Here is a 12,738-nt window from a genome sequence, read left to right as displayed (position 1 = left end):
GATTTTGAATAACTTTTTAAAACTAACCGTAGCAATTGATCTTGAATTGATAATCAATTTCTCTAGCAAACAGTAATATTCTAAAATAAGGTAGAACTAGTATTTCATGTATGGGAAAAATCTAAATCGAGAGCTTTAGCTTGACATGAGAGTCCTCCCGTTCTGTAGCATATGAGAAAGGGGATATAGGTGGTTAGAAGCCAGAAAAAGGAAAAACAAAACAGAGAAGTGGTGAGGTATAGGTAGGACACCGAGCTATGGTGGATGAGCTGGTTTGGGAAGGTTGTCGAAGAAGGCGGAGGGGGCGTCTGCTGGCCTAAGGTGCTTGCGTGTATTCGACGGATTGTGTGAAGAAGGTAGCGTCGACAGATATGTGCGGATTGCAAGAAAGAAAGATTGCTGAAGAAGATAAGTTATTGCGGGTGGGGAGAGGATGTCATGTGCGTGAGCCTGGCCACCGCATAGTCTTAGCATGAGAGTATTTAGTTGAAAAATGAAAGAGAGAACTGGAGTCTTAACATGAGAGTATTTAGTTGAAAAATGAAAATTTAAAACTACATCACGTATTGCTGCTTTGTTCTTATCACTGAAAATCAAATGAATGAACTGATATTGGAACAAATAATATAGATATCACATGGCGTATGGAACAAAAGAATCCGATCCCATGGAACAAATATTTTCAACGGTGGAACAACTATATATTCAATAGAACAAACATCAGACCACCTGGATCAAATATTCTTAACTCAGGAACAATTATAGCTTTTGACGTTACCTGGATAAAAGGTTATATTGTATAAAATAGTGAGTTGTGTATCTTGGAAACTGGTGGAACAAATACAATGACATATATGGCGAGGAACAAAAGGTTTCTTCACCTAAAACAAATTTTCAAGTGGTAGAACAATAATATATATCACGTGGAACAAACACTTACATCACGGAAAACAAAAGATTTATTCGCTCGAAATAAATGCTTTTAAGTAATATGATAATCATCAGTATCATGTGCAACAAAAAACTTATATCACATGGAACAAATAGTTTATCCACCTGAAACAAATATTTGCAGCTAGAGTAAACACAATTTCATTCATTAGAACAAATTTTTGGATTAGTGGAGCAGATTTAGATATATGTAGAACAAAAAGACTTATATTGCATGGAACAATTGTTTTGAACAAATCAAAGTAGGTATCACGTGAAATAATATGGAATAATAGATTTCATCCCCTAAAACTATTACGTTGTGGATATGGAATAAATATTATTACCCATAAAAAGTGTAAAAAGATAGATTTGAGTGGATGAAATAAGGGAAGAATGAAACTAGAATAACAAAATAAGAGGATAGATGAAGATAGAACGGGTAAGAATAATGGAATAAAAAATAAGAGAATAAGAATTGAGAAAAAAAACATTAGATAGGGGTAAGGATAAATAAATGAAATGAAAAGGAGAGAAAAAATATGAAAAAATATAAAAGATGCTAACTAAGAAGCAAAGGAAGAATACATGAAGATTAGAAATGGAAGAGATAAAAAGGGAGCGCGGAAAAGATGAAAGAAACGAGAATTAGGAAGAAATAACAAATAAAATAGGAGGAAGAAATAGAAAATAAAAGGAAGAAACAAAAAAAGAATGAATCAGGTCACCGCAGACAGACAGCCTGCCAGCCCTGCCGGAGTCAGCAGGCCGAGGCAAGGTGGAGGGAATCGTAGGTGGGCCCGAGCAGGGCTTTGGAGGGAAACGGCCTCTGGACCTGGACGTCTGATGTGGAAGGAGGCATTTTAAAGCAAGAATTGAAGAATGCATCGTGCCAGGAACCCATTCGATTGGTCAGGATTACCAAATGACTTATCAACATCAATGAAAGCTGAGGCAAATTTGGTTATGGTGTTTCAAAACATTATCCATTCACGCAATCCTTGCACATGCAGATACAGAAACTGGTACATGTTGCTAACTGTAACTTCCTTGCTGCTGATAGTCAAGCATACTGATTTAATTGAGCCTACACTCATGGGCCCAGAAAAAGATTACAAGCAAAATTAAATTCATCTCAAAACTTCTAGCGACCCTTGACCCGTGGAGAAAACGGGTTCTAGTTAGAATCTTTTCTGAAAGGGGCAAATGCAGTTCCTAGTTGCGCCTGACAGAGGGAATAAGTTTCAGAACTCAATGCGTTCTGAAATTGTTCTTTGAGATTAAGCTTCAGCACTGTTTGCAGGATCCTAGTGCAGAAGTTCCGTACTTCCTTGCGGCGCGACTTGTTCTCAGGGACCTTTGAAAGAACTTCTTGTATCAACTCGCACAGCTGAGCCAAATGGTTTGTCCACACCTCTGATGCATCACCAACCCATGATTTTAGTATGCAGTCCACCAACTCCAGCATTTGATTTCTCCGGTAGTCAGCTCCCGTGCCCTCTACCTTCTGTACCACAAAACCAAAAAGCTCCTGACCTAACCAAGGATTCCTCCGAACAACCTCCTTCACAAAACCAAGCTTCAGCCGTGATTTCTTCCTGTCATAATCATTCAAGATAGATCGGAACTTATCAACCACACTTGCTAGTTCCTCTTCGGAACAATTCATCGAATTGATGATCTTCAGAATCCAAAATGCTGCATTCTGGGCTACAGAAGCAACTGTGCTGTATCTTGAGCGTGATGCCAATCTTAGAGCTTTCTCCAACAACTTTTCAAGTTTACTGAATTCAATGCCATTGCCTTCTGGATACTCCCTTCCTTTGAATATCCTTCTCTGCAATATACCAGCAATTCGTTGCTTGAACTGTTCACCACCATCAGCACCATGTGATTTGACAAAAGCTTGCATCAAGAAAGAATACACCTCCAGCACCAAGGTTTTCCCTGTACAGCAGAAGGTGTGAGATGTAATTCCGTGACAACTGCAAATACAGTTCTTTTTTAATAACCCTAGGCTATTCAAATCAATAACAATCATAGTCCTTCAGATAGCTCTTTGAACTCGAAAAGATAATCTGACACAAGCTAAATTTTGACTGAACTGTTTGAAAGCATAACAAAAGTCAGGAGTCCTTCAGAAAATATCCCAGAATGCAAAAACATCACTAGCAACATCTACACTGAAAAACGTAGTAGGAATCACTAATTGGAATATACCTGGATTCCTCTGAAGGTATATATCAAGTAACGTAAGCACGCGAAGCTTGAATCGCATAAGTTGTGATTGCTTAGTCTCGCTTCCAGGAAGATTACGCTCTTTGAATATCCTTGCAATGTAAGGATCGATACGGAACATAGCATCATCATCCATGCCATCTGAATCATCTGAATCATCCCCATCTTTAGTAGCTTCTGCTTTATCTCCATCTTTCAGATCATCTTGATCCGCATCACCTTCATCATTTGAATCATCTTCCGTATCCTCATCCAAATCATCAGCAACATCATCAATTTCCCCAACCTCTGCATCTTCCATTACAGTTTCATCATCTTCAATATCAACACGACCATCATCTTCGTCATCGCTATCAGTTTGACGACCTTTCAAATCTATCTTCACAACTCTCAACATATCAAGGAGACCAGTTTCTGTAATATCATCACAGAACACGCGAAAAACCTGTCGTTTCAAATAAAAGACATGATCACACAAGGAAACCACTGTTTTTAATATGTTTCCATTTTTACATGAGAACATATAAGGCCAAACAATAAAAAATAAGGCATTGCATGTGCCTCGTTATTCCAAGCATTATAAACATTGATTCCTCAAATATGCAAAGTTTATAACTACAGCTAAGTATACTTGCCTGCTCAATAGTAAAACAAACGGGTCCAGATGCATGAGGCAAAATAGAGAGGAAAGTCTGAACAAGAACGTCCATAAACTCTAGTGACACCTCCCCATTGGAATCCCCTGAACCATCTTCATCAGATTCCTCTGGCTCATCCTCATCGGATTCCTGCGGACCACGTTCACCAGATTCCTGTCCACTGGAGCTGTCACCCTGAGCAATAGCAGGAAAGGATTTCTTGCAACATATAGTCACATCAACTGCAGCCTCCCAATACTCATCTGGATGGAGAAGAACTTGTAGCAGCAACTGAATAAGTAGATAACGCATCACATGCATCTTAGTAGAGTCCAATCCAGGGCCAGCTTTTCTTTCCTATTCACACAGAAAGAAACCATTAGAAATTAGATAGCAAGCGGAGAATATATGGTGCAAGCATGAGGAAACACTAATTCCAATGAAAAAACTTAAGAAGAAAAAGGAAAATACAGTTTCCAAAGAAGAAACAATCAAAGCTATATGAAAGAGTCTATTTAATTACACACTTCTTCTCATTAATATAATGATGTGCAGCGGTCCTGCCGGTTAGGAAAAGTAACAATGAAACCATTCAATTACTGCTCTAACTTGGTAAGGCTGCATTCAGTTCTTACAATCTTAACTGCATTGGAAACGGCCATTTCATGTTTATCATTAGATTGTTTCAGAATGTTAGATGCACATCGGTTGTAATGAAACATGTGGAGTACCACAGCAGTTCAAACAAGCAGGAGCTTCATTGCACATGTTTTTGTTCTAGTATGTTCCAGTTTGCACAGCAAACAAAGTCCTAAATATGAACATATGTAGATTATTCCATCATGATACTAGTAAAACTATCTGAAAAGGTATAATCATTGATAGCACTGTCCAAATCCTAGATTCTATAGTCAATTCATTCATTCCAGACCAGATAGCAGATTGGCTATTTCAAAATGGAAGTGCATAAAAAATCAGGCAGAACATTTGTGTTAGCAAGGTCATCCCATAGTCAACTACTAATCGAAAAGAAAAACATAGAACACATAGCTTATTAATGAGCTAAGCAGAATGACAGGCAATTACAAACCTCCTGGAAAAGCAGTGATTCTATGGCCAGCAATTTCTTGAATGCATTATCATCATTGCCACTCAAGGTCCTGAAGAGGGAAACTGAGGGGATATTGCATACTGTGTTAATGAAACGCATAAAGTAGTAGCCTAAGTCATTGGACTTGACCTCACTAGCAACATGTAAAGCTTCATCCTTTTGTGCATCTTCCAGCAAGAATTGAAGCTGCTCTATGCATTCATTACGTAGTGATGTGGATATAGGATTCTTTGGCCATTTGAACTTCTCTTGCAACTCAAATGATGTAACTTCAGTTCCTAAAGATGCTGAGAAAAGACCTTGGACTGCAAGAAATTTCAATATTTCAGTCTGCACTTGGAATTTTTCTTCAATGCACTTAACCATTTCAGAATCCGAATTTCCTTTTGATGTAAGCTTTAGATTTTTTAGGACACATGAAATTGTATTCACCACCCAACTCTTCAGAACATCAACATTCCCATGTCCAAAAGGGTCCTGCTCTTCAGTTGGGCCAATTTCTGAATTCTCATCAGTTGTCTGACTTTGATCAGAAGGTTCATCTGAAACAGCCTCTTCGTCCACGAAAAGCGCCATCAAATTTTGCACAAGACACAAACAATCCTCAACACTCTGGAATTCGCCAATCAACTGTTTAACAGTTTTAGTTTTTGTCATGGAGTCAAATCTTCCACCACTGTACTTCTGCAAGTTAATAATGACAGCAGCACGCCGATCATTGTCATGGCTTACTACACTTGCTAACTCATTCAGAAAATGCTTGCCAGCATTGTACAACCAAGACGATTCATTTGATAAAATATCCATCAAACCATGAACAACTTTGCTGGACAGAACTACTTGAATAGCTGAAGGGGACAATTTTGGGAGGATGCTAAGAAGTATATTAAATGCCAAATGCTTCCTGTCATGAGATGAGAGCAGCAAAGATCCTTCAATTACAACCTCACAGAAATTACGCAGATTCTTTTTGGTATCCTCAGAGGAACTGGCTTTCTTATTCTTTTTGTGCTTCTTGCCACAACTGGTGTTAATATCATTCTGAGATGCTGCCTCACGAACGAGCATCTCGGTGATGACAAGCCACAAACTATGAATGCGAGGAAGACAAAAGGCAGATTCCTGCACAAGTTAAATCAAAACCATTATCAGCAAACCAAAACTTTAACAAAAATAAGAAACACAGGTTACAAAATACACCTTGATGAGTTTTGATAGTGGCAAAATGTGAGATTCTTTTTGTGAAATTTCACGTGATCATTTATATACTAAAAATAAAAATAATACCTTGAAACAAGCAGCAATAGATTTAAGATGATGTTCCGCAAAAAAGTTGTCAGGGCTGAATGGACATGGGAGAAGCTTTCCAAATATCTCCTTCTGAACACTAGTTCTCTCCTGCAACTTCAAAGCTAGAAAGAGTGCATCTGGATCTCCAATATCAGCAGCTCTGTTGAACCAATCTTGAACACCAGGAGCTTCAAGAACCTCAGATAATATAGCTTCATCAGGCAGCTGCAACACAGAGAAAGGTTAGCACATATATCGAATGAATCAGGTGGGAAAATACTAGTACAAGTGTGCCACTGACAAAGGTACCATTCACTTAGTTCCCAAATCCTCTTTTCCACGATGAAATATTAAAGATGCAACTTCTACATAATGAATACGGCGCAAACATCACTGTGCCATATCTACAGGTTATATAGGTCAATATGCTGATCTAGAAGGGAAAACAGTACGTCACAAGCACATAACAAGCATTAGCAAAAAACCAAACAAAGACAGGACAATTTGTTAGTGTTAGTAACAAGTGGGCAACAGACCTTCCACAATAGTGTCACATGAAAAAGGTATTAGTAGACTTTTCATGAAAAATACTTTCAAATGAATATATCCCGAACAGTAAAGCTTAGAGAAATGTAATAGTCAAGGATATCGAGACCGTGTCGATGTCAACACCAGTGCAAAAGAACAGAGGTAGTATGGTGGTAGAACTTTATTTATCTTCATTGCTTTTGTGCATGAGCCCTTTTATCTATCTTCAATTTTATTTTCCTCATCATTCTTGTTTTTGCTATATTATATATATATATATGAATGCCACTGACTGTAATACTAGAAATGAATTGTCTATGTTCAAGTGCAAAATTAGCACTCTTATCAGAAGGATAGGGTAAAACCACATTGTAACCACTTATTCAGCCATTAGCAGAGCTATCGTGTTTTTTTTTATGAGAGGCTATCGTGTTATTCAGCAATGTAATATGCATGCAAACATATGATTCACCAAAATTATTTGCTTCAAGCTTACAATTATATTGCTAACTAGTTGCAAAATTTGATATTTACAAGCATCAGGATATAAAAAATATTTGTTTGTATCACTGGCAACCAAACAAATCAAATTTCTGAAATCACTCGTTGAACATATTTCATTCTTCAACTAACCATCAACTTTATTTGATCATTAACCAAGCTCAATTCAGTAACCACTGTAAATCAATCAGGATGGTTCGAATCAAAGATTTGTTATGCGATTGAGCCTGACAGTGATCGAATGAACAGAATGGACTTGTTGCACCAAGATACCATCAAGTCACACAAACAAGAGATTGTATACCTGGACTGTTTCCATTTAATTCACAGCAACAGGAACAGTATGCTTTCAATGGTAAGGTCAAATTAGCACGGAGTATCAGCATGCTGCAGTTTCTACTAAACTTGTGTAAAACTAACATTATATGCAATTATTATGCATCGTGATATGATAAAAGCATATCATGGCACTTTTGGCGCGTGCTTGAGAGACATACCTTCCTGACTAAATCCAAAATCACGGCAACTGCAGGCTCCGTTAAATATCGTTTCTTGCTACTGAGTTCAACAACCTCACTCACAAAATCCTTGACAATGGGCGAGCTTTTGTCACGTGTCCACTGTCGTGAAACCCGTCCAGACCTCGCAATTGCTCCAAATCCAAACAGGCGCCCCAAAAGATTGTCCTTAGCTTCCTAAAACAGAAAAAAGTAAGCTGCCATCAAAACTGGTAAGATGGTTGGCAGCCATAATGACAGTAGTTTTTCAAGTTACCGGTCCCTTCATCGAAGATGAATATTCCAATAAATTAGGGATCAGCTTCATAAGTGCTTCAATCCTGATTGACCGAATTGATTCGAGCACAACAGCAAGACCCAATGCAAATCCTTGCCTTGCATACTGCAAAGATATTTCAAAAGTTAATGAAGTAACCAAAGATCAACCAGGCAGACCATAACATCATCGAACTAAGCTCGTCCGGACTCAAGGAAAGCATTTCTACCTCTCTAGAAGAAGAGATACCGCGAATAAGCCGCCGGATGGCGTACCGCACTGATGGGGCGCAGTTTTCCAGTCCATCATCCTTCTCAGCCTCCATCTGCGAGGACCCGTCCCTATCGGCAGCTTCCTTGTCCCCTTTCCGCGCACCCTTCTCGTGCGCCTTCTGCACTTCCCGAAGCTCGGCCACCAGCGCCTCCGCCGCAGCCTCCCTCACCGATGCCTCCGGCGATGCCAGGTCCCTGAACACATTCATGTGCAGCCCCGGGCCCGCCGCCGCCGGAGCGGACGGAGGATTCACTGGCGCTGCGGCCTCCGCGGCTGGCGGCTGCGGCTTGGCGGCGTCGGATTCGGCCGACTGGCGGTGGCGCTCCTTGTCGAGCTCCTTCCTCTGCTTCTTCCGCTCCATGGCCAGCTTCTTCTTCTTCGCCGGCGCCTCCGCGGCAGCAGCATCATCATCCCGGGAAGCGTCCGAGGCTGGCACAGCCTCGGGCACCGCGAGGTCAGTCTGGGCCCTCTTTTTACCGGCCATCGGAGCTCGCTCGCCGCGATTCTGAGCACGGCGTCGAGGCGGCGGACGAGGAGGGCGGAGCCGCGGAGGCGATGGCTGGGGTTTATGCCGAGACGAGACGGCGTGGGGGATTGGAGGCCCTTGCCTAGGGTTAGGGTTTTTCTTTCTCCTCTTTTTGTTTTTTTTTGTCCGCTTAAATTTTTTATCTATCTGGCAGACTTTGGAGCGGTTAGAATTTTGCAAATGGACCCAGCCCACTCTCGTGGCCCATGATCAAGCCCAGCAAGAATCCCGGCCGCATGGCAGACACGTGGGCCCTCTCCCGCGACGCGTGTTGAGGAAGTCGGGCGAGAGGCCGACAAGTGGGCCCGCGGAATAAAGCGCGGTGCCGCGGCGGAGGCAGAGGAAAGGAGGCGACTCAGGCGAGGGAGTACGGGCGCGGCCATGGCGGACAAGCCGAGCCGCGCGCTGGTTCTCTACGCCGCCGGCCACGCCGCGCTGCTCACGCCTACGGGGGCCTCCTCCGCTGCCGCGGGGAGCCACCTCGACGCGTTCGCCTCCCGCGCCTCCTGCGGCTTCCTCACCCTCCGCTCCCCGCCGACCTCCCCTTCCACGACCGGTACTGATCCAGCGCACCTTCTCTGCTTCGCTGCTCAGTTCTTCCCCCGATTGATAGTTCGGTGCTGTGCTGCACCCAGGTGCCGAGGAGAATAGCAGCACGATTCTGGAACTGGCGCAGCTGCTCGACGTGTACGATCATCTGTATCCTGGAAAGGTGAGATTCTGCTTTCCATTTTTTGTCGAGATGGAATGTGTGTGCTGGAATTTGAGTGTGTAATGCTACTTGAACTTGTTAAATGTTAGAATGTGGAAACTGGACAGGAAGTTGCCCAAGTGGATCCACAGGAGCTAGTAGTTCCCAAGCTGTCTGAGAGGTGGGTACTTGGACGTGTGTGGTCTGTGCTTTCTGTAGGTTAATTGGTCCAGTGAGAGTACTAACCAGTTGTGGTGGTAATGAAATTTCAGGTTTATGGGGCTGAGAGCTGCCATGGTCACAAATTGCCCCCGCATCAGCTCCTTTGCAGCAAATCTTGGTTTCCATGTTTTCCAAACCAATGATTTTGCCGCACAGTTTGGCTCATCCAGTGTTACTAAGGAGGTTGGAGTAATCAACCGAGCGTTTGGTCTGCTAGGATTCTCGGATGGGAATGTGCAGGAAGCATCTGAATTCGATCTAGTATTTATGCATGTTGCCATGGAGAATACAAGCAGCAAGTTGGGGAAATTAGGAATGAAGGCCGATCTAAATCGGCTTGAGAAATTAGTGGGCGCAATCATGGATGCTGCACCCATTGGTTCAGCGATTGCTTCCCGTATTCATGTATCTCTGATATTGAGCTATGGATCTGCTTCTGGAAATAAGGATGAGTTTTCCATATTAACCTCTTCAACCGAAACAGACTCGGACTTGAATCTGCTGCGCCCCCGCCAGAGCTATACCATGAAAGCAGGACATGCATTAGAGGATGTCAGGTAGACTTTGGAAGTATACTCTGTATATTATGCTCTCTTGTTAGGCACTGTAAAGTTTATCTAGATTTAGTTTGTAGTATGTGCAAGTAAAATGTAGCATGGTCTTTTAGGTATAAATAAATCATTGTACTGTTCATATCTTCCCTTTGTGAAATGAATGTGCAATCATTGTGCAGTCCTTTCGATTTTATAGAAGTGTAGGTAAGGTTATCAGATTTTATATCACTCCACCCAGAAAACCAATGTAGTTTATTACTTATTAACAGTAATAGAAGTACATATAGAGATATTGTAGCTATAATATTGTTAGCGTTATACAGATATGTGCACTGCTTGTTTTGCAGACTTCATCATCCAATTCTGCTGGCACAGTGGCAGGAAGGAGTAACGCGTGTTGATTTGGTAAAAGTGTTCTCTTTTGAAGAATTTATGAAGGTGCGCTCAATCTATTCTACTTGTTGCAGTGTATATTGTACCCATTCTGTAGATGCTACCGTTTCCATTGATCTTGTAATGTATTATAGTTTTTTGACAGTTCAACTTAAACATCAAACTTCTGTTTTTTTATATCAGTACTGGCCAGCATTAGAAAGAATGTGGTGTATAGAATGCCATTCATATTCTCAGACTGATTCACACTGATTGGTATACTCAGATCAGGCCATGTTCACACTGTTTCTTGTGGAGTACACATGTCTCCATCACAATACAGAGTTGTTCACCACTATCTGTCATGAATCCTGATTAAGAATCATGGTCTGATGGGGTTATACTGTAGGCTTGGGGTCTTAAACTCTATGATAAGTTCTCCCTTTCGAATTGATTGTCTGTGCTACTAGCTCAAGCTTTTACACAGGAATTATAAGAGTTGTTGAATTGAGGTTTTCCTGTTTAAAGGTTCATCTAAGCTTGACTTGTAGCATTCTTGGATGGTTAATTACTTAGCTTTCCTTGACATTTCTATATCACACAATTCTGCAGTGCTATAGTGCCAAAAAATCTGCAAATATGGTGAGGTTTCACATATTGCTAATTACTGCAATCGAAATTGAAAATCCGGTGGTGTATCTTGACTTGTTCAGCAGACAGTAAAACAGAATGAATACCCTTTTCTCCTTGTAAGTTATCTCCACAGGAACACGTAAGGGCACATAATGGAAATGACACCATGAGAAGTTCATAACATCTTATAGCAACAATTTTTGCAGATTTCAGACATGGAAATGAAACAGTCAAAACTGAAAGACAGCCATAGATTATATTTTGAATGTAGCATGAAAAACTTTGTCAGGTTGATTCACATGTGTTCTTCGCACTTCTATTCTGCTTTGTACTTGATTTTTATATTTGTTCATGACATGTTTTCTATCAGTGTTTGGTCTTCGTAATTCATATTTTGGGATATGCCTTGTTAAACGCATAATGCTTGATTCGCTTAACTTCATGTTGTGCACTTGTGCCAAATATACATGAACTGTTGTCATGCATGAAGCGTCCTCCCTTGCCTTCCCATTTGTGTGGACATTCTATGCTTACAGTACATGTTATGATAAGTTTTTTTCTAATTATGATAAGTTTGTGTTTGAACTTTTTCGTTCTTTCATCTGGTTTCCCTGGATGACTATTACTAATTTTAGTCTTATAATCAACAGCATGGTGGGAACCTTGCTATGCTTGCTGAGCGCTTTCTGCCTGAGGTGGCATTTAAGCTCTGGAAGGCACCTAAATATGGGGCATAAGGATATCCACCGTTGACAAGGAGATGGATAAATAAAAGAAACCCTGGATGAGTTTTTGCTTTCAAACGGAAACAAAGGAATAATTAGGCAAGCAGACATGTGAGCTTAGATATGAGGAGCACTCTGCACAGATGCTAATCAGATAAAGTGTTGGAGATTGTTACTAAGCAGTCAATGAAGATTTGTAGCAAAACGATACGAGGCTTTCTTACGGCAGAGCTCCCAGGACTTTTGTGCAATGATTCCCTGCTTATGTAATGTAACCTATACTTTTTCTAACATGGTGGCTGTTTCTTCTGTGACCTCAGTGTCCTACTTGTAGCATGCATCACTGCATGGACCACCTTAAACTTGGTGATGGTGCTACTTCTAATAGTGTGGCTGCTGCTGCAGCATCTATAAATTAGGAAATAACAGGTTGGACTCTACAGACGAACAAAGTAAGTCCGAGTGCTGGTGGATAGGTCACCAACCGGCGGTTTGTTTGCACACTCAGACCGGTGATTTTTGCCAGCTTTGCTTGCGGAAATGCTCTTCTGCAATATCTGGAGTGATACCGCTGACCTCATCGTGTCCGTTTCTGAACGCATCGACCAAAGCATGCGCTGTCTAGCGATCGTCGTCTGATCCTGAAGTCTGAACCGTTGCTTTGGTGGTAGATGGAGAAACGAACAGGATGCATTTGTCCTCGTGCCTACACAAATTGTATCATGATTCCGC

At 41.3% G+C, this 12,738-nt stretch overlaps 2 protein-coding genes across 3 annotated transcripts; one reads left to right on the top strand and one right to left on the bottom strand.

Annotated features, from left to right (window-relative positions):
* Positions 1-1,873: 1,873 nt before the first annotated feature.
* Positions 1,874-8,910, bottom strand: LOC112879733 (myb-binding protein 1A-like protein). Its single transcript, XM_025944110.1, has 8 exons — positions 8,240-8,910; positions 8,011-8,136; positions 7,734-7,931; positions 6,205-6,432; positions 4,897-6,039; positions 3,804-4,163; positions 3,151-3,613; positions 1,874-2,877 (listed from the first exon to the last, which is right to left on the bottom strand). Exons 1-8 carry the CDS (start codon positions 8,765-8,767, stop codon positions 2,108-2,110), a joined length of 3,816 nt encoding a protein of 1,271 aa, XP_025799895.1. The 5' UTR covers positions 8,768-8,910; the 3' UTR covers positions 1,874-2,107.
* Positions 8,911-9,109: 199 nt separating this feature from the next.
* Positions 9,110-12,339, top strand: LOC112879739. 2 transcript variants are annotated; one of them, XM_025944129.1, is made up of 6 exons: positions 9,110-9,365; positions 9,445-9,521; positions 9,629-9,681; positions 9,773-10,279; positions 10,624-10,714; positions 11,932-12,339. In XM_025944129.1, exons 1-6 carry the CDS (start codon positions 9,191-9,193, stop codon positions 12,016-12,018), a joined length of 990 nt encoding a protein of 329 aa, XP_025799914.1. In that variant the 5' UTR covers positions 9,110-9,190; the 3' UTR covers positions 12,019-12,339. The 2 variants fall into 2 exon arrangements, with proteins under 2 accessions (XP_025799914.1, XP_025799906.1); XM_025944121.1 differs by having other exon boundaries at positions 9,111-9,365; positions 9,611-9,681.
* Positions 12,340-12,738: the final 399 nt, after the last annotated feature.

Source organism: Panicum hallii, chromosome 1, assembly GCF_002211085.1.
Source record: "Panicum hallii strain FIL2 chromosome 1, PHallii_v3.1, whole genome shotgun sequence".
Lineage (NCBI taxonomy): Eukaryota > Viridiplantae > Streptophyta > Magnoliopsida > Poales > Poaceae > Panicum > Panicum hallii.
Note: the sequence above shows the minus strand (reverse complement) of the source record. Positions and strands in the feature narration are given on the sequence as shown.